At 38.2% G+C, this 24,324-nt stretch overlaps 1 protein-coding gene across 1 annotated transcript in view; it reads right to left on the bottom strand.

Annotated features, from left to right (window-relative positions):
• Positions 1-6,285: 6,285 nt before the first annotated feature.
• PRKCE (protein kinase C epsilon) overlaps positions 6,286-24,324 on the bottom strand; it is a 287,221-nt gene continuing 269,182 nt past the window's right edge. The window contains exon 15 of the mRNA XM_009558110.2: positions 6,286-9,518. Within this exon, the coding sequence (XP_009556405.1) occupies positions 9,372-9,518 (147 nt within the window). The 3' untranslated portion in view covers positions 6,286-9,371. The remainder of the gene's footprint in view (positions 9,519-24,324) is intronic.

Genomic DNA, 24,324 nt, shown 5'->3' with positions numbered 1-24,324 from the left:
GCTTTAAAACAGCTCGCTCTTTAGTCCTGGCAATGTCCTCAGCAGCCATCCAGTTCTCAGCTGATTGTAAATTCCCCTCTTTCAGGCGCCAGAGAGATATTTGAACACGAGGCTGCACTGCTTAGGTAATGGTACCCACACGAGGTATTTCAAAAGGAGCTTGCACATGCCTTGGGGTATGTCTTCCAATCACAGACATACACTCTGAATTCTTCTTGTTCCCTCCTATACTGTGCTTCTATCCTAGGTTTACTTTTCCTCATTCAGTTACCTTTTATCAATCTTCTCACCATTCTCTTTGATCACCGGAAACCTCCCCAATTACAAGAGGATTTTTCATTTTGGACTGCCTCTGCCTTTTCAGTCTTTCCCATTCTCACCTCCTTGCTCATCAGTCCTCCTGCCGCCATTAAAATAACTGTCTTGTCCTTCCACTCAGCTCTTTGAATTCCTTCAACCACTTCCCATTTCATGCCAGAGCAAGCTTAAATCGCGTGTCCACTCACTCCTGGCACTGCACAGCTGCTGCCTGCGAACGTCTGATAGCGTGTTAACGAGGTGCTCCCGCACAACAGCCATGCCTGGTTTACATATTTCCCCCGGGAGCTCCACAAAGGTGGGTGTTTTCCCAGCCATCAGGCAGGAGGTGGCCTCCACGGTTTCCCCATAATCGGCAGTGCATGTCAAGGTCTTGCATTCTTCTACTTCCAGATTCTTTCATGGAGGAAAGCATGTTTATTGCTAAGTACAATTTTGCCTTAGTAATGCATGGTTTCCAGCTGAGTTCCTGGAATCTGCTGTTTACAAGCAGGGTCAGGGGTTATAGAAATACTTTCAATTTACATATGAGTGATATACCAGGAGTTTTTTGCCCGTGTACAGTGTCTAAACTACATGACAACTGCTTTTTTATCGGTGTTGATAACCTCCCTACCTCTGAAATCAACTTGTTCAGCTGTGTGGGTGGTTCAAGTTATTGCTGTACATCTCAATAAACAAAAACTAATACTCCCCACTCCTCTTCATCACCCAGACTCTTCTCCCAACACAGGCAGGAATATTAACAAGAACAAAAACATCAGTAAAGTGCTCATACTTGAAGTATGTGTGTGTATTTGAGAACCAAATACATGATGGCAGCACTATTATCCACTGCCAAATGCCCCTTCAGTGTGTGTTGCTTTTATCTCTGCGGAAGCAAAGGAAAAAAAGGGTAACACAACTCAGATGAGCATCTTGACAGTTAACCCCTTGTTATGGGCCTCTCAGAATGCCCATAGAAGGCTGACAGCACAGAGGCTTTCGTCAGGGATATATTGAGAGAATGTTGCATATAAGTCGATTCCTTCTGGGAGGAGGAGATTTCTCTGGGGGTATTAAAGGCTGGTGATTTAATGCTGCTTTTGTATCCTTCAACTTTTCAGAGTAAAGGTGTTCTGCACAATTTTCCATTTCTTTTCAAACTTACATCAATATGTGACCATTTGCCTGACCAAGCCAGCATTGGTGATGTGTAGTGCAAGTTGAGGCTCACAGTAATCTCGTATCTATAGTGCAAGATTACTGCAATCAACAATGTGAGGGACTCACTGTAACGTAGGCTTCGGATCAGCACTGCAGAGCCCATTTTGGTATACTAAACACACCAATTATTTTAGCAGGCTGTCTCTACGACCAGAGATGCGTTAAATGGGAATACACATCACAGACTCTATTTCTGAGTGCCTTCAGAGTTTTGTGATGACTGCTGCTAAAATGTTGGCCCTATATTTGGGATTGGAAAAGCATGGAAAAAAATCTGCTTAGCAGCAGTTTTCCAGTGAGATTCCTACTCTCCAGGAAGACAGATCTTGGGCTCAGCCAGGGACCCAGTTCAGCAGGTAGGAGGGGCTGTTCAAAGGATTTCACACAACTCTGTACTTCAGTAGAGCAGCATCATAAACCATGAATAAGACAGATGTAACAGCAGAATTCAGGATGTAGGAAGTTCAGCTCTTGTCCTTCACGGGAGGATAAGAGTGCCATTGTAGTGCACTAGCATGTAAGGGGTCAGCATGTCATTTAATCAAAGAAAAAACGTCTCCACCTTATCCCAACAAGTAAAGTTTAAAGGTCCTAAATTTACTTCTAAACAGGACAGTGATCCCATCCTAACATAAACATTTACCTAAGTGAGATTTGCATAATCTCTTTGGCCCTTAGTCTGCTCACATTAATCAACCACATCATTATTCAGAAAAATGTGCCTCCATGTGCCCAATACCTTTGCCTACTTCTCAGTGCTCATTAACCAAAAATCAACAGAAAATGTTCTTTTTTATTGATGTACCGAAGACTCTGAGTAAATAGCTTTCCTAGAACACAGAGGTTTCCAAACTTTGCCTGGGTGTGACCATGTTTCAATAAAAAGCTCATCCCATTGTAAAACCAAAACCCCCACCTCCCTTATGCATCAACAACTGCATTTGATTGCGCACAGATTTTGGCTGTCATTTGGTTTAGCAACTGAAAAGAGGAACGAAAGGGACTCTGAGCAGCCATGAAGCACTTCCATGGGAGAACACCACCAGATATTTAGTGAAGCACGGTTTGAAAATACTTTGTGCTCAGAAATGCCAGTACAGTGAGAGCACAGACTAGGTTCACCCATGCTCTTTTCTTAGCATTTCTGCTGCCTTTATACTAACACAGTAAGAAGCAAATCATCGTCATAGCACCTACTTCCAGTTTGCCGATTTGCTAAATGTCCATAATAGTACTTCTCTTTTTGCACAGTTTTGAGGTCTCAAGCTCCACGCTGCTTGTGTTAATGAAAACAGGAGGTTGCTTAGGCAACTGTACACTCATTCTTTATATGTGAGAGCAAAAGTAAAAAAGCACATTTCCGACAGTTAGACACACTTCTTCATGTTGATATTCAAGTCTCTCCCTCTCTGTAATTGTCACCATCTGTTAGACATATTTGAGCAGGGATGTATTCATTGTCTTTCAAGGAATATCTGGCCTACTAAAAGGTTGTCAAGAGTACAGCTACATAAGATGACGAAACTAAACTAAGAGCTTGTGTACGTCAAAGGCCGGAGTCCTGTTCTTTCCTTTCCTGCTTGTGGCAAAAATTCTGTATGCACAGCACCTTTGGGAACATTTTGCCTTGGTAGGTTAGAGAAATGGGAATATCCATTGGCACAGATGAGCGTCAGCTTGACATTGACTCTTGTTGTTACTAGCAGCTCTAGTCTTACCTGCGTGTTGCCTGCTGTAATACATAAGACACTAGATCAAACCGGTAGTATTGGATGGTGATGACAAGTGTACTCAATTCAGTTCTCAATCCAGTGCCCAAATCAGCAGTAGACTCCAGGTCACCGACCTTCTTCCTAACTGATTTTTTTCCAAGGATTAAACATCTGTGTACAAACTTGAAAATTCTTTAATGCTTTTCCAAATTTTGGACTGTCTTGCATAATGGTTTCACAATATTTATAGTGGCAACTGGTATTCCACCTCAGACTGCTGCTCTTATCTCTTTGCTTCCACAGCAGTCATGAGGTAAAAGGAAAGATGGGGTAGGAGCTATTTCGGCCCATATATATGTTTTCCTAGTATGCTAAGAAAACTCATCTTTCTAACCTTCATCATAGCTACTGCATCAAAAGAAGGGATATTCAAGAATACAGTAAGAGTCTGTATTGACAGGAGGCGGGTAGAGCATGTCCTGTACCTTGACTTCAGAAAAATATTTGTGGCACACAATGTTCTAATAAGCAAGCTAGGGAAAGACAGTCAAAACATAGCTATACATAGATGGTACAAAAGCAGTAGGAAAACCATACTGAGGAGGTAACCATCAACATTTTACTGCTAAAATGGAAGCCTGCACCAAGGCAGTGTTTTGCACTGGTTACATTCCTATTTAATTTATTTTCAGTATGTCCTGGACAGAAAGTATTTTCATTATGACCCAAGAACCTAATAGAAAGCACACATAGTAGATTTACAAGTGACACTAATCTGGGAAGGCCTGTAAAATAATTGCGAGCTAAGTCAGATTAAGAAAAAGAGATGTAAAAAAGTAACAGAAAACAAATCAGAACACACCAGCCATTGTAACATCCACGTTGCATCCACATACTGACTATTACTCATAATTCTACTCCCCATTTTCAAAGGGGATACAATAGAACTAGAAAAGATTTGAAGAAAGTTGACACCAATGACCAAAAATACGGGATGTATCTGTATGAAGACTTTTACAGGCAGGGGAAGATTTTCAGTCTGAAAAAGACCTGCCTGAGGAGGAATGTATCAGTGACCTATACAATTCTGAGTGGCGTGAAAAAGGTGAACAGCGAATGATTATTTATCATCTTTCAAAGAAAGACCCAGGCAGCAAAAGAATGGAATTATGGCTTGGTCAGAATAAACAAAATGAGGTAATTTTTAACACAATCATTATCTGAGCTGTGAAGCTCTTTCACACAGAATGTTTTGCACGCCAGAAGTTGACATTGTTAAAAAACTGATTGAAGAAAGTTAATTCAGAGATATTAAATATAATGAAGACACAACCGTCTACTTCATAACATCATGGAGTCGAACTGCTGCAGGCGGAATTCCACCCCATGCTTTCTTGTTCTCGGCTTTTGCCACAGGTATTTTCGTTTGTTTATACTTTTATACCTACAACCAGAGCTGACAGTTCTTGGTTCCAATCAGTGCATATCACTGCTTAAGCTACTGACCATTTCCAAGAGCAGGATACCTGACGTGAGCGATGTTTGATTTTACCCAGTACAGTTTTTCACATCTTCTTTTGATTATACAAATAACATTATTTATGTCACTCGGATGAAAAGTCTCCTGTTCCTAGAAAAGGTCCACTCTTATTCAACTCCTTCTCATTTTCTCCTCATGCCTGGGATGAGGCATGTTCACCACATGTTTTTAATTAAGAAACTGTTTTGCTCAAACAATATATGCAGATGAAGGCCCAAATTGAATTTATGCAGCTTCTGTGAGTTAGGATATGTCGACCTATCCAATGCTTCAAGTCCCTGTTGTATAATTATTTTGATTTTGATCAGGTGCTTATCATACTGATTTATTCATGTACCTGACCAGACTACTAAGAGGCTAAAACAACTTTTGACTGTAAAATGATCTAACATCCCCTGTGTGGAAGGCCATAGAAGCAGTCAATCAGGCTGCAACTCATTCCTCTTCAGAAGACTGCCATCTTTCCACATTTTCAGTCCATTAGCAAGGATAAAAACTCTTCTTAATAGACATCAGTTACAGCACTTCGAGAAAACATGATATGGATTGATATATTTGGAGACCAGTGATGCTTACTGTTTGTAAGATGATGGTAAAGTTATTTCTATGCCTTTAAGGTTGCAAAAAATACCCAGAAAATCAAGATGTGACACAATAATTTAACTGGTAAAATCTGTATGACAAAGCTTATGCTAATGCTGTCAACACACAAGATTTGGAATACGCTCAAAGGCACCAAACACGTTCAGCAACTTTGAGAAGACTTAGCATGAAGGAAAATAATAGAAGTTTACAAAGAAGGTGCAATTTGAACAGAATCACTCTGTCACTCACTGTTAAAGCCAGTCAGTACCTCGGCTAGCTAGGTATAGCTACTATAGATTGCTAATCAGAATTACTGCCAGAGTATATTGATGGCTGATCTACTGAAACAGAAGTTAACAACTTTAGACCATGAAAATGGAAAGTATTTAAGGTGCAGATTGAAACATGGTGAAATATTGAAATATTTCAGTCAATGTCACATTGACAGATTATGTTAAATTTAATAAGCTCTATGACCCTTATTAACCTTACATGTAGTATTAATCCTTCTAATCAATCCAATTAAAGACTAAAGCAGTCTCACGTGTTTATACACAAAGTGCCCTACTGAAGTGAATTTTAACAATGCAGCTAAGCAGAATGCTGGGGTCAGTCAGATCTCAGTGACCATTATGTAGCTGGTAAGCAGAAAAAGTCTGTAAACTCACCTGCTTGGTGTTTTTGAGGTAAATGTTATATTGCCCAAGATAACCAGCGTTCATGCACTATTACCTGTGCCTCTCCTGGAGCACTCAGTGCTTCACAGATGACGCTCTTGTTAGCAAATCCTTCCACTGCAAAATGTCCCCTCCTAGAAAACAAGCTCACAGTACTTCGTACAACATGAAACAAGAAAAATATTCATCCTTCACCTTTCTTTCTTCCTTATTAGGAAATACTCAGGAAAACTTTGGGGAAAAAAAATAAGATTTAACATCATTGTATTTATTAGGTTCTGAAACAATACACATTCACATCCTTTTTAATACAGTACATTTGGCACAGTAATAATGTTTACGATGAAATAACACTAATGAATGGCAAGAGATTCAAATTACATCCATAAGAAAAAAATTCTGTACAAATAAATCCTCACAATAAAAAATAACCTACCCCCCCAGCTGAGTACATTTTATATTTAGCCAGAACTATTCTGCACATAATTTAAAAAGAGGTAATTTGTAAGCCTTTTTGGAGAGAGTTATTTTTCACCCTATGGAGAAAAGTGTGTTTCCATTTTTTAATAATATCTATTTAGGAGGAAAATCAAGAAACAATCGACTCTTTATAATAATAATTATTATTAATAATCTTTTTTGGCATTTTGCACTCATTTTACAAAGAATGAACAGGAAAGATTTTACAGAACAGGCAGAAATATAACAGAATGTCTAGTTTTAAGAATTATCTTTAAAAAATGGTCAAGGTAACACAAACCTTCTGATGTAAACCCAATTCAGAGAACCTAACTATTTATATTGAAGAAATATCTGCCCATGCAAAAGTTTTTACCTCTTTGACTTTTCTTTTAGCATCCTACAAATGTTGCAGGTGCTGAGGCCTCTTGAAATACAAACATTTGCTAATTATTATTCGTGCTAGAAACGAGAATACAGACTACACAGCTTGCTTACAAAAGCTTTATGGGACACTTTTATTCCTTCAAAATAAATGCTCAGAGTTTTGAGTAAAGGCCTCTTGTTGTACAAATAGTAGTGCACTACCCAATAACTTGTCTTCCTAGCCAGTCTACTCACCTATGGAAAAGAACACTTTAGCATTGTGATCAGTTCTTGCCTGGATGTCAAAAGCTAACTGCGATGAGAAATAAACAGAGCCATCAGCAAGACACAAATTGATGGGCAGTTCTACAACATACTTCTAAAAGAGAAAGAAATTTAAACACTGAGATGATGCAATCATTAAGATGTTTCTGTGCTGGTACTCAGCTCCAGAAGCTAGTCTTTTCCCAGTACAAAAGATTACTGAAGATAAATTAAATTAAACTAAAGGCTTGATCCATTATTACACCTGTAGGCCAGACAAAACATTAATTGATATATCATAATATTTAATATTTTGAAATCATCATAAGAATATATATAATAATTACACCTGAGTTTTAAAAACAAAACAAAATGGAACTGAATGTTGTCATCAGTAACAGGCTATGAGCAGCCAGACGCAAAACTGACACAAACTATTTCATCTGCTTGAGACCGAGATTATCTCTTAATGGCAATGATTCACTTTGTCCACCACAATTTGTAACATTCCTTTCTCTTTCCGAGCTCTATCATGTCATAATAGAGTTGAAGAGAACTATACAAGAGATTTAGTATAGCTTAATATATGTCTACATCTTTTTATAACAAAAACCTCATCTCTCTGACAGTAACTTGAACCAATACACATACAAGAGTATTGCACATGGACATTATTATAATTATTCTTTCATAGACTAACATTTGAATAGTATGCCTGAACATGCAGCAGTTGATACCTCTATATTCAATGAATTCCACAGGCCTTGCAGCAAACACTATATACAAAATGTCACCTGTACAAAAGGCAAAAAAGCTTCTTTAGTGCCACTTTGCCAATCACAAGTATATATATTTTTGTGCAGCTGGAAATCCATGTGCAACAATTAAAATGGATTCCAATGACCGCTCACTCAGTCCAGTAAAATATATAATAAAATGACCTCAGCGATACATGTACACAGAAAAAAAAAAAAACCAAACCAAACCACAGGGTACTCCTGGAAATATAAGTACATAACACTGTTAGCATATCTACAAAAGGTAACTTCACATTAGTAATATTGTCCACATGAGTTACCATCTCAATTCATACACAAAAAATTTCAATTTACAACTTCCAATAATGTCAGTTTGTGAATGTTTGATCTTCAGTTTTTTTTTCACACACTTCCACATAATGCATGTGTAACCTTATTTTGTGTCTTTTAAAAGCAGATTTCTCTATAGATTTCAAACATAAAAAACCAACAAACACAGTAGTAGTATGGTTTTGTAAAAGTGTGCAAAAGTAACACACTGCTGAGAAAATAAATATAAATAAGAAATTATTTATTGACTTAGCTACAATGGAAAAGGCAAATTTATAATGTTTAGAATTAATTTTTTATGTAAAATTAACTGTAAACATTTGCAAGCTTGCCATCACATTAATGGTTCATTTGAACGGACATTAAATTCGGTAACATGGATAATGCATCCAATTGCCTGAAAAACTGTAAAATGCCTATATATAGCTGTGTTAAAGTACTATAGGCTTTTTATTCTTTAGCCCTTTGATAACTATCCATATAGTAGCTATTTCCTGCTCTAAATAAAATTTCAGCCATGTCTGTAACTCCTTTTAGTCCTAAGTCTACCATAAATTGCATGAGGAACTTCATCAAAAGCCTTAATTGATGTGCTATTTTTTTCAGCACAGCTCTATTTTAAGTTTGTACCTCACCACAGTAAATTCATAAAGGAGGATTCCACCTCCAGGAAGGCAGACTTTTTTTGCTTACCAAAGGGCAACACATCACTGCTTTGTTCCACATGTTAGTACAGATCTCACCACAACAACCAGTGCAGAAGAAACAGTTCTCACCTTCTTAGCTTAAATACATAGGACTATTTCAGAACGTGATCTCCTAATTGCTTTTAACAGCACAGCTTAAATTTCAACGGAAAAGATGCAATTTTGTCGTCTGAGGAGATTTTAGGAATAAAAGAAAGGTTGCAAATATATGGCAGTGTGTTACATCTACAATTTCTGATACAAAATTATTTTGCATTGCTTTGTGAGACAGAAATTAAGAGTGCTCTCAGGTCAGAAGACTAAAGGAAAACAATAATAAATATATACTTTAACTGGGGATATGGGCTCAGGGTAAGAGAAGTAGTTCTTGATCTACTGAGTCTGTTTAATTTGATGATCTCTTCAGAATCACTTCTTGCAGCATCATTCATCTGTCAGCCTAACGTTGTCTATGGCAGTAGCTCTTCTCCAAAATAAGAGAACCCTTTAAATTCTTCTTGATTGATTTGTTTTATAATTGTCTCATCCACTAGCGTTAATACTGGTTCTTCTCGTGTAAAGTCTTGATCAAAGTTATTTACATCCCTTTTGGTTTTCTGAGAAGAAAAACAGAAACAAGGTGAATTACAGCACAACAAAATAAAAGGTACTCTCCCTCCTCTCCATCCCCCCTGAAAGGCTGAATTTTCTGGAATGGTTGAAATAAAAGAGGAGCTACTTCACACAAAGAATAACAGACATATGAAAGAAGCTACAGGAGCAAATACTATAAATGAGTTCAGGAGAGGCCACAGAAGCAGTACTGTAAATGAGTTCCCAGAGACTCACGGGTCTCTGACAGGCGAAGGAATAGCAGTATGATGATAAAGCAGGAAGCTGAGATTAGGACTAGTTTAAAAAAGGCTTTGGCGTAGTAGGCGGTACGGCTGTTTCCTCTTAGATTTGAACATAACAATATCTCATCTCAGAGGCACAGAGTGAACTGATTTAATTGATTTCCCCACAATATAGCCTACTGTTTCAACTCTAAGTTAACTGCTCCTTTATAGCTGGCTATACTCAGCTTTGAAATCATATATAGACCTTGCAACAGCTCTCAGTCCAAAATCCTTGAGCTCCACATTGGCAACTCACATTTTCTAATGCAGCAGAATGTCACGTAGAGCACCACGTGACAAAAGTATGAAATTCTGGCCCCAGAGAAAACAACCTCAGAACTCTTCTTTATTTCAACTTCATCAGGATTTCCCCATTGAAGTCTAAAGCCCCTCACTCTTGCCGTGAAGGTGGGCCAATAAAGTGCAACTGTACATGATGCGGTTGGTATAAGATTCATTGACTAGAGACAGTCTTTGGGAGTCACACTGATTGTCCTCAAGGCACTCATGACAGTGACTGTGACAACTTACAGGTAAAAAACCCTTAAGGCTACAGGGGAAAACATTCCCCATGGTTCTTCCCCTGAGACTTGTACTTTCAGCACTGTTATCTGCTTCCGTGTCAGCAGTGTATTTCAGACACGTACAGGTTCATGGAACTGGAACAAGCATTTCTCTTTACACGTTGTCTCATGAAATCTAACAGTTACCTGAGTGATACTTAAGGCGGTGAACTGACACATTGAAAATTAGCTTTGTGTCCATCCTGTGTATGTCTGATATTAAGATGATAACAGAAATAGAACAGCTATTTGACTTGCAAAGTACAAAGATAAAATCATAAAGTGATATTTCATAAAGTACATACATAAGGTATTAAATATGAGGTATATGCCTTCTTTCAATGTACGTAATATTTACATATATTTTATAGGAAAAATATTTTTTCATCAGCTCTAATGAGGCATTAGAAGTAGTAGTTTCCTTTCTCACAAGGGTAAAATGGTTATAGCAACCTTCATCTGTGTTGTTTCTAAGAACTTTATAGATGTAGGGAAAGACAGTTCTATGTAAATACAAGAGATTGTCACTTGTAAACCAAGTGCTTTCCAAATGCAGGCAACCAAAATCCCATATCCTCTATCTATAAAATTCCATTAAAAAAGAAAGGTATATATATTTATACTGTATAACAAATGTATATATATTTATACTGTTTGCATTTGTAGTATTTGCCTCGTACATAAAGACTGGACATAAAGTGTATGTGACCTGTATAATTTGTACTGCATAAAGAATGAGAGACATGGCCTTGGGCTTTATGTTTTTCCAAGTCATTTGGGCAAATACTGCAAAGTAAGAATGAAATTCCATTTCAATTTTTAAATGCATTACATTGCAACTATGTCTACATTCTTCTTGTTCCCCATGTCCTACTGTGGTATTTTCACATAATCACATAATGAATTTGCTACAGGAATGGTCATTATATCAGAAAGAGGTAAGTGAATATTTGTAGAAAGTAAAATACAAATTCAGAACTGCAGTTATGCGTGAGAGAAATGTGACTCACTCACACATTAATCACTAGCTATCCAGAGCAAATAAACTCTGGACTATCTGATAATAAATACTATATATTATTTTCAGGTTTTCACACTGCATTGTGAAAAGTACTACTGCCTTGCTGAAGCTACAAGAATTAAGATGACAAATTCCTCAAAACCAATCAGAGGCAAATAATTGCCAATTACTGTTTCCAGAAAACCATCACTAAGATTTGTGAAGGTATTAGGTGAAAAAAGAGTGCAGATAAGCACATCTGAAAAACTGCTTCAACACTGGTGCACCTAAAACTTATTGATTAAAAACAATTGTATTTCCAGTAGAAGTCTGAATCCCCAACACTTCTGAAACAATGACCAAAGGTATTTGCATAAATTTAAAAGCCTAGCATGTCTTAAAATACTTCTTCAAGACCAAAGAAGGAAATAGAAGTTTTTACTTGCTCAAATTTATAAACAAATCCATGTCTTTTTGGCAGCACGGGACAAGTATGGAGCAATTTAAGATTGCAAGGATACACCTGCAAGCCTCTAACTAACCAATTGAGAGAGTGAGATTAAATAAATCACAGGGAACAAAAGTGATTGGATTAAGCCACCTAAGACAAAAGGTAGAGTTCATAATAAGTGCTTCTTTTCAACAGAAATATTTATTTGAGAAACCCTCCTTAGCAACTTAGGCACTTCCTTCCTGAAGCGATGACTATTTTGCAAGAATTCATTTGGTAAGATGAAACAGGTCTGGCCACATTTCTGCTGCTATTGGTATCTTAATGTACTTGCACTGTGAACACTTCATAGGCCAATAGCATGACCCAAAATCTAGTTGCAGCAAGAGGGCTGAGGATGAAGGTATGAAGGGCTGTGGCTGTCTCCTAGCAGAGAAGCTGAGAAAAGAAAGATCTGCAAGATAAGGAGAGGATATGAAGGAAACAGAGTGCAGCTATTATGCAACTTTGAACATTAAAAAAATCATGAAGAAAAAGGGGAAAATCTTTAGATTGGCTGGCAAATACATCATTAAAAATGCAGTAATTAAATGGGTGGGATCATGTTTATTTAGCCTGCACCTCCTGAGTATTTGGGATATGCTATTTTTAACTTTTTGAATTTTTTTTCCAGGTTAAACATCTCAATTTTAGATGACTGAAGAAACTAAGGCTATTAGGAAAAAAGATGTGCAGAAATTACAGCTGTCCACCCTGACACCCAGAAATTCGACTAGGTTTCAGATGTTACCTTTTTCACTCTCTAGACTCCCCAAACACACTGCTTTCAGCATGCATCAATGCTACATGAGAGCAGGGGCACAGAAGCTACCCTTGTCTTCCAACAATAGCTGCCAAATTTCACACTGCACTGAGACTGCTCTACTGCAGGCAGCATGTGGGCATTCAGTCTCCCACTGACAAAGAGCAGCAGCAGCAGTGCCATGACACTTTTAACGACTAAAAATAACATGACTTGAACTCTAAATCTCATCTGAAAGATGACTTCTCCATCAGTATGTTATCTTTGATGGTGAGAAGGAACACCAAACTCACTACCTCTTGCGCAGGAAATGTGCCGATTACTTGATCTTTTATTCTTTTCCAGCAGTATGAAAGCTTCGCAGTTCTCCCATCTTAGCATTGACCTAGTGTGACCTGCTTATCCTGGGAGACCTGGTGGACCTGCCTCACGTGGGTGATATGATCTGGTTAGATAGAACGCTTATGATACAGAACTAGAATGCCTTGAATTAATAAATATTAAAATGACCTACTACCCATCAAGGATGACAATTTTTAAGTCAAAGTCATACTTTCTACTATTCAAAAATTACCACTTCTGTTCAAAGAGCTAAAGATATTGGAAAATTTAATGGACTGTGTCTTCATAAAACACCATTTAATCAGCTTTCCTAGTTGGCCTGTACAACTTCACCCAAAGGAATATTCAGCCAAAATTTTGTTTTTCTTAAATCTCTTCACAAAATTACTAAAATATGTAAAGGAACTTCATATGCTATTAATAAACACACATTGAACTGTGGTTTTCTGAACTGTTTTTTTGTTTCACTGCCATTTCAATGTAAAACTAATTTTTCTTCCTGGAGTCACCACTTCTAGCTTTTAAAATCCTTTAAAACATGGTTAATAAGCCTTCCAGTGTCAAGGACTACAAGACTTGTCTATTAATGATTCCTAAATGACAATATATTAATTGTAACAATGAAAAAAGAAATTCAAGTTGATGTTCTTATCACCAAAAATACATTAAGAAATTTAGAACCTGCCATTCCTTCCCATTAATCACACAAATCAAATGTGAATCCCAGGAGCCTCTGGTATTGAAAAGCAACAGAAATCCTTGCAACAAGGCACCTGACAGAGGGTGTTCCAAACCAGGGAACTCATCAAAGCTTGGGCACCTCATCAGCTGTGTCATGAGGCCAAGAGGTTCAGTGGACTCCCTTCCGACTAACAAGGATTAAATTAACTCTCCAGCTTGAAGGCATTGAGGCATCTGTCTCTACTCCATTATTTATTTTCATTCAATTTGCAGAAAATCTCCAAAAGTCTTTCAAGTCCTTTGCAAGCTCAACAGCTCCACTAAATCGGGCTGGAATTGTCCAGCAGTTTCAAAGCCTACACAGAAGAAGTGAAAGAAGGATGGAGGTGGTAGTTAGAAAACAACTCTGCCACAAAAGCCTAGATTTTGTGGTTTTGTATTTCCCTACAAATTCACAATATGCCATTTAAATACAACTGTAGGAATCCTCTTTAAATAGATTTCTGTTTAGTTTAGTAGAACGAGGAGCTAATTCAGAACAGACAGCCAATGCGAGGAAGTGAAGTCAGAAATGATCATTATAACAATGAACCAATATGTTAGAAGAAAAAATTATGGTGCTATATTTTTCAGTAAGTGGATCTTTCGACACAAAATATATACCATGGTCATGCATTGTTTTCACAGAAATGCAGACACAGATTGGCTTTTCTGTATCACTGAATGAAACATCTTTAACTTTACTCCACTGCAATTTTCTGTCAGTAGCAGCATATGATGACTCTTCATATATTTTCAAGCCAACAGTGAAATCCTGTAGTTTGTTATTAGTTTGTGGAGCATCACGAGAGAACCCTTCCACTGCAGTGCCTGGCTGTGCTAACAGCACATCAAACACGCGACAGGCACATTGAATCTGGGCAGGAAGCTGCTGTACCCTCCCGTGTGCAGCTACAGGAGCCCGGAACAGCAGAGCAGCAGGAACGGGACATGCAGCAAGAGTCACACCTTCTGATATATATCACATGGTATAATTTAATTTTATCGAGAATTTTGCTTCACTAAGAAATTAACGATGCCCGTGTTTGACACAGTATGATCAAGAAGAAGTTATTTGATCAGGATAATCAGTTTTACCTTTTCAGATTATTTTGTTGAAGACAAATGGAAGCTCAGGACACAAAACAAAGGGGTTTGAAGCACATGGTTATGTGGCTAACCTCACTATCACTGTTCTGTCATTCACTTCTCTTTATTATGATAATAAAAAACACAGTGCAGGCAGAGATCACTTTGCACCAATGAATCGATCTCTTCATAAAGGTGTAGTAGTTTTTAAAAAGTTGAGATCAACTGTAATGAGCACTCACTTTTGCTCATAACTCATTCTATATGTACAGAAATTCAGTATGAACTCTGTGAAAGAAATGAGCTGAGAAGCAGAGCACTTCAGGCCTGTCTTGTCCCAATCACTTATTATCCTCTTATTTGTAATGCCTCTTCACAGTGTTTACACACTCTGAGAATCTGTATCAATATTAGAAATATTTCCTAGAATATCTGATTTCTGAATATATGAAATATGTTACCAGAATAACTTTAGAAGTTATCACATTTTTTTCAGCATGTTAATTGCTCTATCCACATATGGAAGATCTAAAATAGATCAGACAGGAGCTGTGGTATTTTCTACTGAAGGTTATGATGATAAAAGAGGTTTGAATCCAAACAGCTTTTACAAATATACCAACAATTATTACTTCCAAGCCAAGGATGAAATCTTGTGCTCCTAGATTACACTTTCATTAGATGCAAAGGACACCAAATTAAGGGTAAGAATTAAAAAACACCCCTCTCAGTAAAGATGCTAATAGATAGTGAAACAGTATTTGAAAAGCATGCCAACCTATGCAGTCCACAATTTATTCTGTTCTTGAAGTACATAGATATTTAACAAACACCAAGCTAATTCACAGAGCTATTAATTTTAAAAGGGATCATTTGTGATCCAGTAAATTGAAACTACCTTTATACTGAAACAATATGTATCTTCCCCAAGAATGTGAAATGGGTCAAGTAGGAAGGAGGAATAATCTGAACAATTAGGGGGTACAAATATTTAATGACTACATGGAAAGGATGCCAGCCTCAGTATTTCACTTTTGCATAGCCTCTATCCTATCCTACACCCAAAACCCACCACAACAAAAACAGCAAGGCAAACAAAGTCAAAGCTCTGCAGGTTCACTGACAACCACCCCGTGTTCACAGTCTGGGCAATGAACCTCACCCAGAAGTCGCTGTAAAGCCATTGCCCCCTATGGCCATAATGGGTATGGCTTTAGCTTGAACAAGTACACGGTACTTAATCTATTTAAGTACCAAACCTGTTTTCTTCATAGATGGCTTGCTAAAGCACAACAGTTGTCTCTGTGTAAAACAACCATTGAGATAGAACTCACAGGAGCTGCAGAGGAGGTCAGCACAACAGCTTCCCACCTGTGGTTAGTCCTTTACTCTCAAGATCCATCTTGCCTGTCTTATCAGGGCTTGCTTCCATTAGTACTTAACCATGAAATGACCACTGCACATAAGCTATGCTATGGTAGAACAGATGCATTTTTCAGAGGGGAAAACTTTTGCAGGGGTAGAGTGACAATTTCTGAATTTCTACACTGTATTTTCCCCTTATGGTTGGTTTCTTTGAGGATTTATCTATATGGGAAAAAACTTTATATTTCTTCTTGGAGTGAGGAGGAAATAAGAGAAGAGAAAGTAATGGAACAATCATATGAAAATATCATTCATCTGCACAATGCAATTCTTATTGCAAATATCACGATCCACTCTGCAGTGCAGATTTCATATGTATGCCTCTCTAATTCACATTATATTGGCAAGCTTCCATTGGTATTCTCAACTGCTCTAAGGTCTGGATCACCAGTGTCAACTCCCATCTTATAGCCTGGCATGCATCCAAGATTAGTCCATTTTTGGTTGCGTGGTGAAATTGCATATTAACCAGTGTTGTTAAAGCAGAGTTACAGTACTTGGGGCTGGTTCATCTGAGACATGCTAAACCACCCGCTGGTGGGTTCTCAAATAGATGTGTAGTAGCCTTTCTGTCTTCCTGATCACTAGCACTTCAGCAGAAAGGGCAGGGTATACCCAGAAAATAGAGCTGACTTGCAAAGAAGGGAAAACAGTGAAGCAGGAGAGTTAGTAGGTCTAGGGCACATGCCCCTAGAATTCCAGTGGCTTTCTGGAGACTTCACATAAATGACTGAAAAATTACCCAAATACAGATAGTCTAGCAGTGCACCAAGATATTTGACCAGATTCAATCTGTAAAAGATCAAGACATTTACTTTGTTTTCCATTCTTTAAGTAATCACAAAGAAAATGAATAAATTAAGGAGAGTCTAACAGTGAAGAGATGAATTGTTTACTCTGTCACCAATCCCACTTAAATACAGAAAAGTAACACATTATTAAAATCTTCTTGAATGTGTTATGAAATTAAAAATCTATAGCAATATCTTCTGAGCCCTTCCTCTGTTGAGAAGGTATGGACATGTGCATTGTGAAACTGGATGCAAAGAAACCTCAGAGCATGGAAAGTAATGGCAAGCATGTAGAGTAGGAGCATCATTCCAAGGCTCAGATTCGTACTAGAATGGTTTGCACTACAGGCTGTAGAGCAGGAATGCCAGAGTTTTTTGGCAAGACTGCCTTCTTCAAAACATTTCAGGAAACTCATGCTCTTGATGATGACCTTTGGCTTGTTAAGGATAAAGCTTTTAGTTTGACATCGATGATGCATATGACAGGCTTTCATACAGAGAAATGGCACAGCAGGTCTCGCTTTAATGGCAGCTCTCTCTGTAAATGGAGAAAACTACACAGTGATGGTTTAATTCTAAGACTACAGAATCGTTGGAGACCATATTTTGAAGTCTAATGATTATTTTTAAGCATTTGCAAGACAGGTTAAAATAAAGATATATGTGGCTTTTTAGAAAGCAGGTGAAGGTGTTGTCTTTTCTTTAAAAAAACACACCAATGCACATACACAAATTGTAAACTGAAAAAAAAGACAGACATCACAAATTGTGCATGAATGATGACAACTTCTGTATCTCAATGTTAACCCCTTTCCACCTTTCCTCCAGACACTGGAAATGCTGGGCTTTTGAACAAAGTTTTATTAAAAAGGCATAGTAAGACAGCAGAGTTTGCTGTGACACAGGTTTTCATTCTTGTTTTTGCCACTGATCTGCTTTGAGTAATTTTCTCCTCACCATGCATTTTATTTTCTTCCCATTTTTGTCACAATACATGGATTGTGATCCCTCTGTCTATAATAATCTAGGCTCTCTTGATTTTCTCTCACTTATATGGCTTTTTGCACAGTGGGAACCTCCTCTTGCTGGGAACTCAAGCTGCTATTATGGACTTGAGGGCAGAAATTCAATTTCTCTTTCTTGTTCTTGTCAAATATAAACACAACCCTTCAGAAAGTCATGGGTAGTCATGATCTTCAACACCTTTTTCATACTCCATAACTAAGCAAAGGGAATCATTGTTCTGTAGGTCCTTCACAAACATGAATATGGTGAGCAATTCAAGGAACAAGATCTGTGTTTAAGGTTTTTCACAAATATCTAGATTGAGTGCTCCTCTCATCCCGCATAATTTAAGCACATGACTCCTGGAGCATGCTGTTGAGGGGACTAGTACAAGGTTTGTGCCTCCACAGTAACAAAATCCTTTGTAAGAGTAGAGCAGCACAACAGGAAAGCAGCAGTTAATGAAATGCTATGATTCCTAACCATTTAAAGACACTTTTCACGTCCTGCTACTGAAGAGAAGTGCCTACCCATCAGCTGCTTCAGGCCACCATCTCCATATAGTGCATACATGAAAGGAATTAAGTTTTGCACTAGTATGCTGAGCTGTGAACACATACACTGACAAATTTTTGGTGCTCATTTTGGATGAACATCCTAGGAAGACACTGTTAACTTTACACTCCCGTTAGTATGGTATACCGCTAATAGAAAAGATTCTACATTAGAAATGAACCCACAGCCAGAGCTCTTCTTCTACTGTACACTCACTGGGCTCTAGCTGTGAGTGGGACAAGTCATGACTGCCAGTCTTCAAAAAGTTTTTGCTTTTTTTCTGATAAATGCCACTCCACTGTCTGATAGAGAGCCAGATGATACTGCTTCTTAAATCACTTGGCGTTTTGCCACTGGCTTTTAATCAACAGGCCCAACCCAGAGGTATTATATATTATTGACATTAATATAAAAAGAAAATATTTCTGTTTGAATGTTTAACAACACACTGTAAGTAGCCATGATAAGATGATTTCACTTAACGGTTTAGAATGCTTTCTGAGAATAGCACCAAAAGCTATTTTGGCTAAAGCAGCCAAAAAGTGAATCAGAATTTGTCTTATTCTGAGGAAGCCAAAAGGAAAGCAGGAACACTCTGGCTGCTTATCACTCCATCCTGATGGGCACCACTTAACAATGTACTTTTAACAGTTGGTTAAATGAATCTAATTATTCAGTATGAAAAGATTTTAGTGCTATAAGATGAGGACTCAATAAAACCAAACAAATACTGCTGGATCCCCAGTACAGAATCAAAGGCAGCATAATAAAAGTTGTTTAACTTATAAATATTTGGGAACTTGCAGTGCTGGGAAGTAGCTTTCAGATTTCTGTAATTCTAGTGTTGTGGTAATCACAGCTAAAAACAGCTGCTACGGACACTGAAGAGAATAGAACCCAAAAAAAGACTAACTGGATGAACAGATTCTTGGAAAACAGAACCTTGTTTATCCAAACAAACAACACTGAAATCCCTTCAAAATACCAGCTCATTTACTCTTGATTTCTCTAAGTTGCAATACAAGCTGCACTTAAGCTCCTTGAAAGCTACATACTTACACTCCGAGCAAATTTAGTGGTTGTATGAAGTGCCAAGCTAGCTGAAGCTTTGGAAACCAAGGACCCTTACTTTGTTGAGGGAAGAGGCAGAAGTCTTACAGACCTCTCTGCCCTGCCCAGCCATGGCTACGCCAATTGGTATGAGCTATGTTGCAGGCAGTTACGGTACTGTTGTTAACAAACATCTACTGCAAGCTAAACTGAGATCTCGAACTTCATCGCCTGCCAACAGCCAATGCTTCTTCATCAGCAGTGACCTGGCTAACATTTGAACCAGATGCAGAAAAGCGTAACTTCTAGGAACTGTCTGACATCATTCATGATACCTTGTGGCAGGGCAGTATGCAAAAAATCCGTGTTGGACTTCAATTGTTATGGCTGTAATAAAAAGTATGAGCCCCAAAAGTCCACATCAAATTTTCTTTAGTTTTTCTAAAGGATACATGTTAACCATTCTGACACATATAGATTTTTCCCTGTTTCTAAACCTCTTTTTGTACACCACTATGGTGTCACTCACAGAAGAAAGCCCACTGTTTCCCTGCGCCTGAAATGCCTGCAGCAAGTGGGGAATACATAACGTGCAATGTTTAACAATGGTACATGAGGGTCTGAGGCCTCGAGATCACTCCCCAGTGTTTTGTCTAAGCAGTAACACTTCATGCAAAAGCATGCAGTATAGCCCCTTGCGTGCCCATCTGCTAAATGCTCATTGCCATGCACTGATGACTGAATGGAAATATATTATGAAACTGAAGGGACACCTCAAGGTTATTAGGCCTAAAAATGGACCTACCTTGACATTTTCCCCATACTGAAGGCCTTACCTTAAAGAGGGACATTCACACTGAAGCAAACTTGAAAAGAGAGAACATTTATACAAAAAGAAATTTACTTGGCCTGTAATTTCCTAAGTTCCTTTTGGTGTTACTGAATGATACTGCATTTTACAGGGCTTCTTCCCCACAGCATAAAGGCAAAGTCATAATTCTGCACGTATGATGATACAATCCACCGTCACAAAAAAATAGAAGTGTGCCAAAAAAACCCCACAAAAGCACTATCAGGACTTCCCAACACCAGGTTAAAAATCTCTTTTATTAAAAAGTAAAAAAATCTTTGCCTATTAGCAGTCATGTACGAAAACCAGTCTGAGTTTATAAAACCTATGTTTCAGCCTAATATATCTGAAAGTTTTCTCCAGAAACGTGGTCCCTCTTTAAGGATTCCAGCCATATTTCACAGTAAGCAGATGGTTGCTGCAGCAATTAAACACACACCTCTCTAAATGAACACATTTTCGGGAGCTGTTCGGTGAGGCACCTACCCACGGGGCAGGTGTGGCCTCTGCCTGTTTGCCTGTGCAAACAGGCCAGCTGTGCACTCCATGGGTGCTGATTTGTATTTGCTATTTATTACCCATTTTCCAAACGCTGTGGGCATCCAGCTTGTCATAACTCATTGACAAAGGGCTGCCAAAATTTTGCCAGTTTTTCACTAATTTAGGGGAGGGGAAAAAATTCCCAGTACTCACTGACTCCCGTCGTAACCCATACTCGTTAGCTAGGGCTAGAATTTCATATTTGGAGATGATTTTATTTCAAACCTTTGCTGCAGCACAAAACTGAAAGAGGACACGTTGCTGGCATCCTTAAGTCAAGACTTAATAAGGAAGTTTATGTTCACAAGGAAACTGCATAAAGACAATGTGGCTCAGATAGCGATAACTAAGGGGGGTGGCTTTGATAATGGTTTATCATTATCTTAGAGTTACTGGAGCTGAGAGAGAACTGCAAATTACTATAGGAAATTTGAGACTGAAGATCAAGACGAAATCTGCTAACACTGAGGTCTGGTATAGCACAGAACACTCTCCCAAGGGAAGTGCTACGCGTTCAGTTAATTAAAAAGCCAGGCTGATCTTGAGCATTCTGCTTTTAACACTTCTCAGTCACATTTCTTCGCTGTCACACAATGTTGCATTAAGCATCCTGAGACTACCACACAGTGGAAAGTGAAGCATGAAAAGGTTAGATGATGAACCCTAGGCCACACCATGAGTTTCTAGAAAACCTGGTAGAAGAACTTACATATCTTGTAATTCTTGGGTTTCACTGCTAGACCAACCCTCTACCCCTGAGAAGTCAGAACTGAAGAAGAAGCATACAAATACTCAGAAAACATTATCTGTGATATAATGGTAGGATTGGAAGAGGCTGCAAAATGAAAGGAAACACATTAGATGAATTAAATTGTCAAGCACCAGCTGCTGTCGCTCCCTACTGCAAGATACAATTCTGCAATAGACTATCTTGTTCATTTTGTTTCTAATGCTCTTGAAGAAAGAGAGCTTTTAAAAAGGAAAACTGAGAACTTATGAATGCATAGAGAAAATCAAAATAATGTATTGTTCTGTGAAAGTTGTACATTCACAGTAAATCATTGTAATGTGATTATTTTGTTAAATTCATCTTCATAAAGCTGCACTATGAATGGATTGCCACAGGCACAGATAAAGCCATTAGCAATGAAACTCCAACTTAATTGCTAGAAAGAAATACAAATGGCAAACATCTGTTTTAGCAGGGTTTGTATTACCCTCTGGCTCAGTGTTCTTCAGCTTTATCATGCTTGAGGATGTCTTAGTCAAACTCTCAAATTTTCCCAAGTCTGACATATATACCGCAGTGTGGATGAAAAAGACAAGTCTGTCTGTGTGCAGGCACGCGTTTCAAGGGCTGACAGAGAAAACTCAGCTTGAAAGGGCAGGACTGTGACCATGGTAAGACTGTCCTTTATGCAAAGCGTGTAAGAGCTCCCTCTGCTCTCACAGCTCCTCACACTACATTGTTACCAACAGCGTTAAGTATGAGAGTGATATTATTGTCCTGGTCTAATTCTACAAAAAACCAAGAAGATGCTAATATGAGGCTACCACTGACTTCAGCCAAACAAGCAACAAATTTTGGGCAGTGATGCTCCTCCATCCCTTGGCAAGTGGCTCTGGGATGTTGTCTATCTTTACACCACTTATGCACACCTCTCTGAGCTTCACTGGCTGATGTTAGTGGCATGCTAGTGGGCCACAAGTTCAGTCTAAAAAGCCTGCAGCTGGCCAGCTGTGCTCTCAGAAATGGTATAAAGAATTTCTTGCAGGGAATCTAATAAGATAAGATATGGAGAAGACTGAGGAAAAAGTAAAAGAAGAAAAAATATACCTTTGCTTCACCATTTCAAAATTAGCTTTGCCAGTAACTAACAACGTGGGGCAATAGAAATTTCATCAATATGTGTTCAAGGTGAAGCAGCAATATGTTTCAATCACTGTTTTTAATGTATAACATTATTTGGTATGGGAAAGACAGAATCATCCCATCATGTCACTAAGCAAGATCTACCACACTTACCACCGTATCAATGACTTTCATAAGAAATCAACCTACTGCACCCTGTTCTTCATTTGTGTTATGACAAATGCACTTTGAAAATGGACATAACCAATTCAACCAAGCCAAAAGCATAACCATGGACACAAAGAATGATGGAGAGTGGAGAATCATTGATTATTATATCACGGCCTTTGTGATTTTGGGGAAACAAATTATGTTGCAAACCATAGCCTAGTATTATGGCTACTGATAAAGGAAATTTTGTTCTCCAAATGGAATAAAATTCCAGAAAGAATAGAGGAGGCAAAATATCTCAACATAGGAATAAAGGGCCAGAGAGGGGTTTATCTCTCACAACAGTTGCTCTGGAGAAAAGATATCTGTCTGCAAGATATCCATCTGCACTAAAGCTATATTTAATTCTTGCATATGCAATTACATATTCATGTCTGCATTCAAAGCAGTAGGGAAGAATAACATTCAGAAAATTTCAAGACAGCTCGTGAAGCTATATGAATTAGGTTTTAAGAACAGAGGAAACGATCTTCAAGAGACACTGTCAAGGTCACTGAAATTTAGATGGAACAAATATCCTCTTCAAAGCTGTTCGAAAGTTTGCTTGATTTCTAATGTACATGCCCCAGAGCTATTACTTCTTCTACAGTAGCATAACATTTATAATAGCTCTACATGGGAGAAACCCTCAGTAGAGTAAATCATAGTATATACATTAAAAATTAATTTTGCCACTGAAAAGCCTCAGAATTCTGGATTTATGAAAGGAAGGGCTGGTAGGTAATGTGCATCACAGGTCTAGGCCTCAGTTTATTTTCACCCCTTCATATTCTCTGTTCCAAATCATTAAGTTGAAGGAAGAGCCAAAGATCCTTCACAGCAGGTTTCAGGGCCACCAAATCTTCCATTGTCGCTACTTAGCACAATCTGGTGTGGCATTCCTGCCACTGCTTAGCAATCTAAACCTCAGCCATTTGCATGAGTGCTCTGCCCAGGACACTTCTGCAACTTTCAGAAAGCAGCAAGATTTTCAGGGACCTTTTGGACGTCACTAATTTTCATTTCAAGGCTAAAATCAGTTAGGAAAGAAATTTCAGCTTCCAAAATATCATTAGAATAATAAAATCATGTACAAACTACAAAGACGTTAATAGCATATTTCTAGTATAATGTTTGCACACATTCACAGCATGAATGAGATTTAGAAAAAATAAAGCAACTAAAAAGTCCTTCTAATAAATAGCCATGCAGTGTTTCTTCCAAGTCCAGCTGAAAAATTCAGACTTGAGGCTGGTAGAGCTGAAGAGACATACCTGAA

This window comes from Cuculus canorus, chromosome 3 (assembly GCF_017976375.1).
Source record: "Cuculus canorus isolate bCucCan1 chromosome 3, bCucCan1.pri, whole genome shotgun sequence".
Lineage (NCBI taxonomy): Eukaryota > Metazoa > Chordata > Aves > Cuculiformes > Cuculidae > Cuculus > Cuculus canorus.
This window is presented reverse-complemented; position numbering and strand designations above follow the sequence as displayed.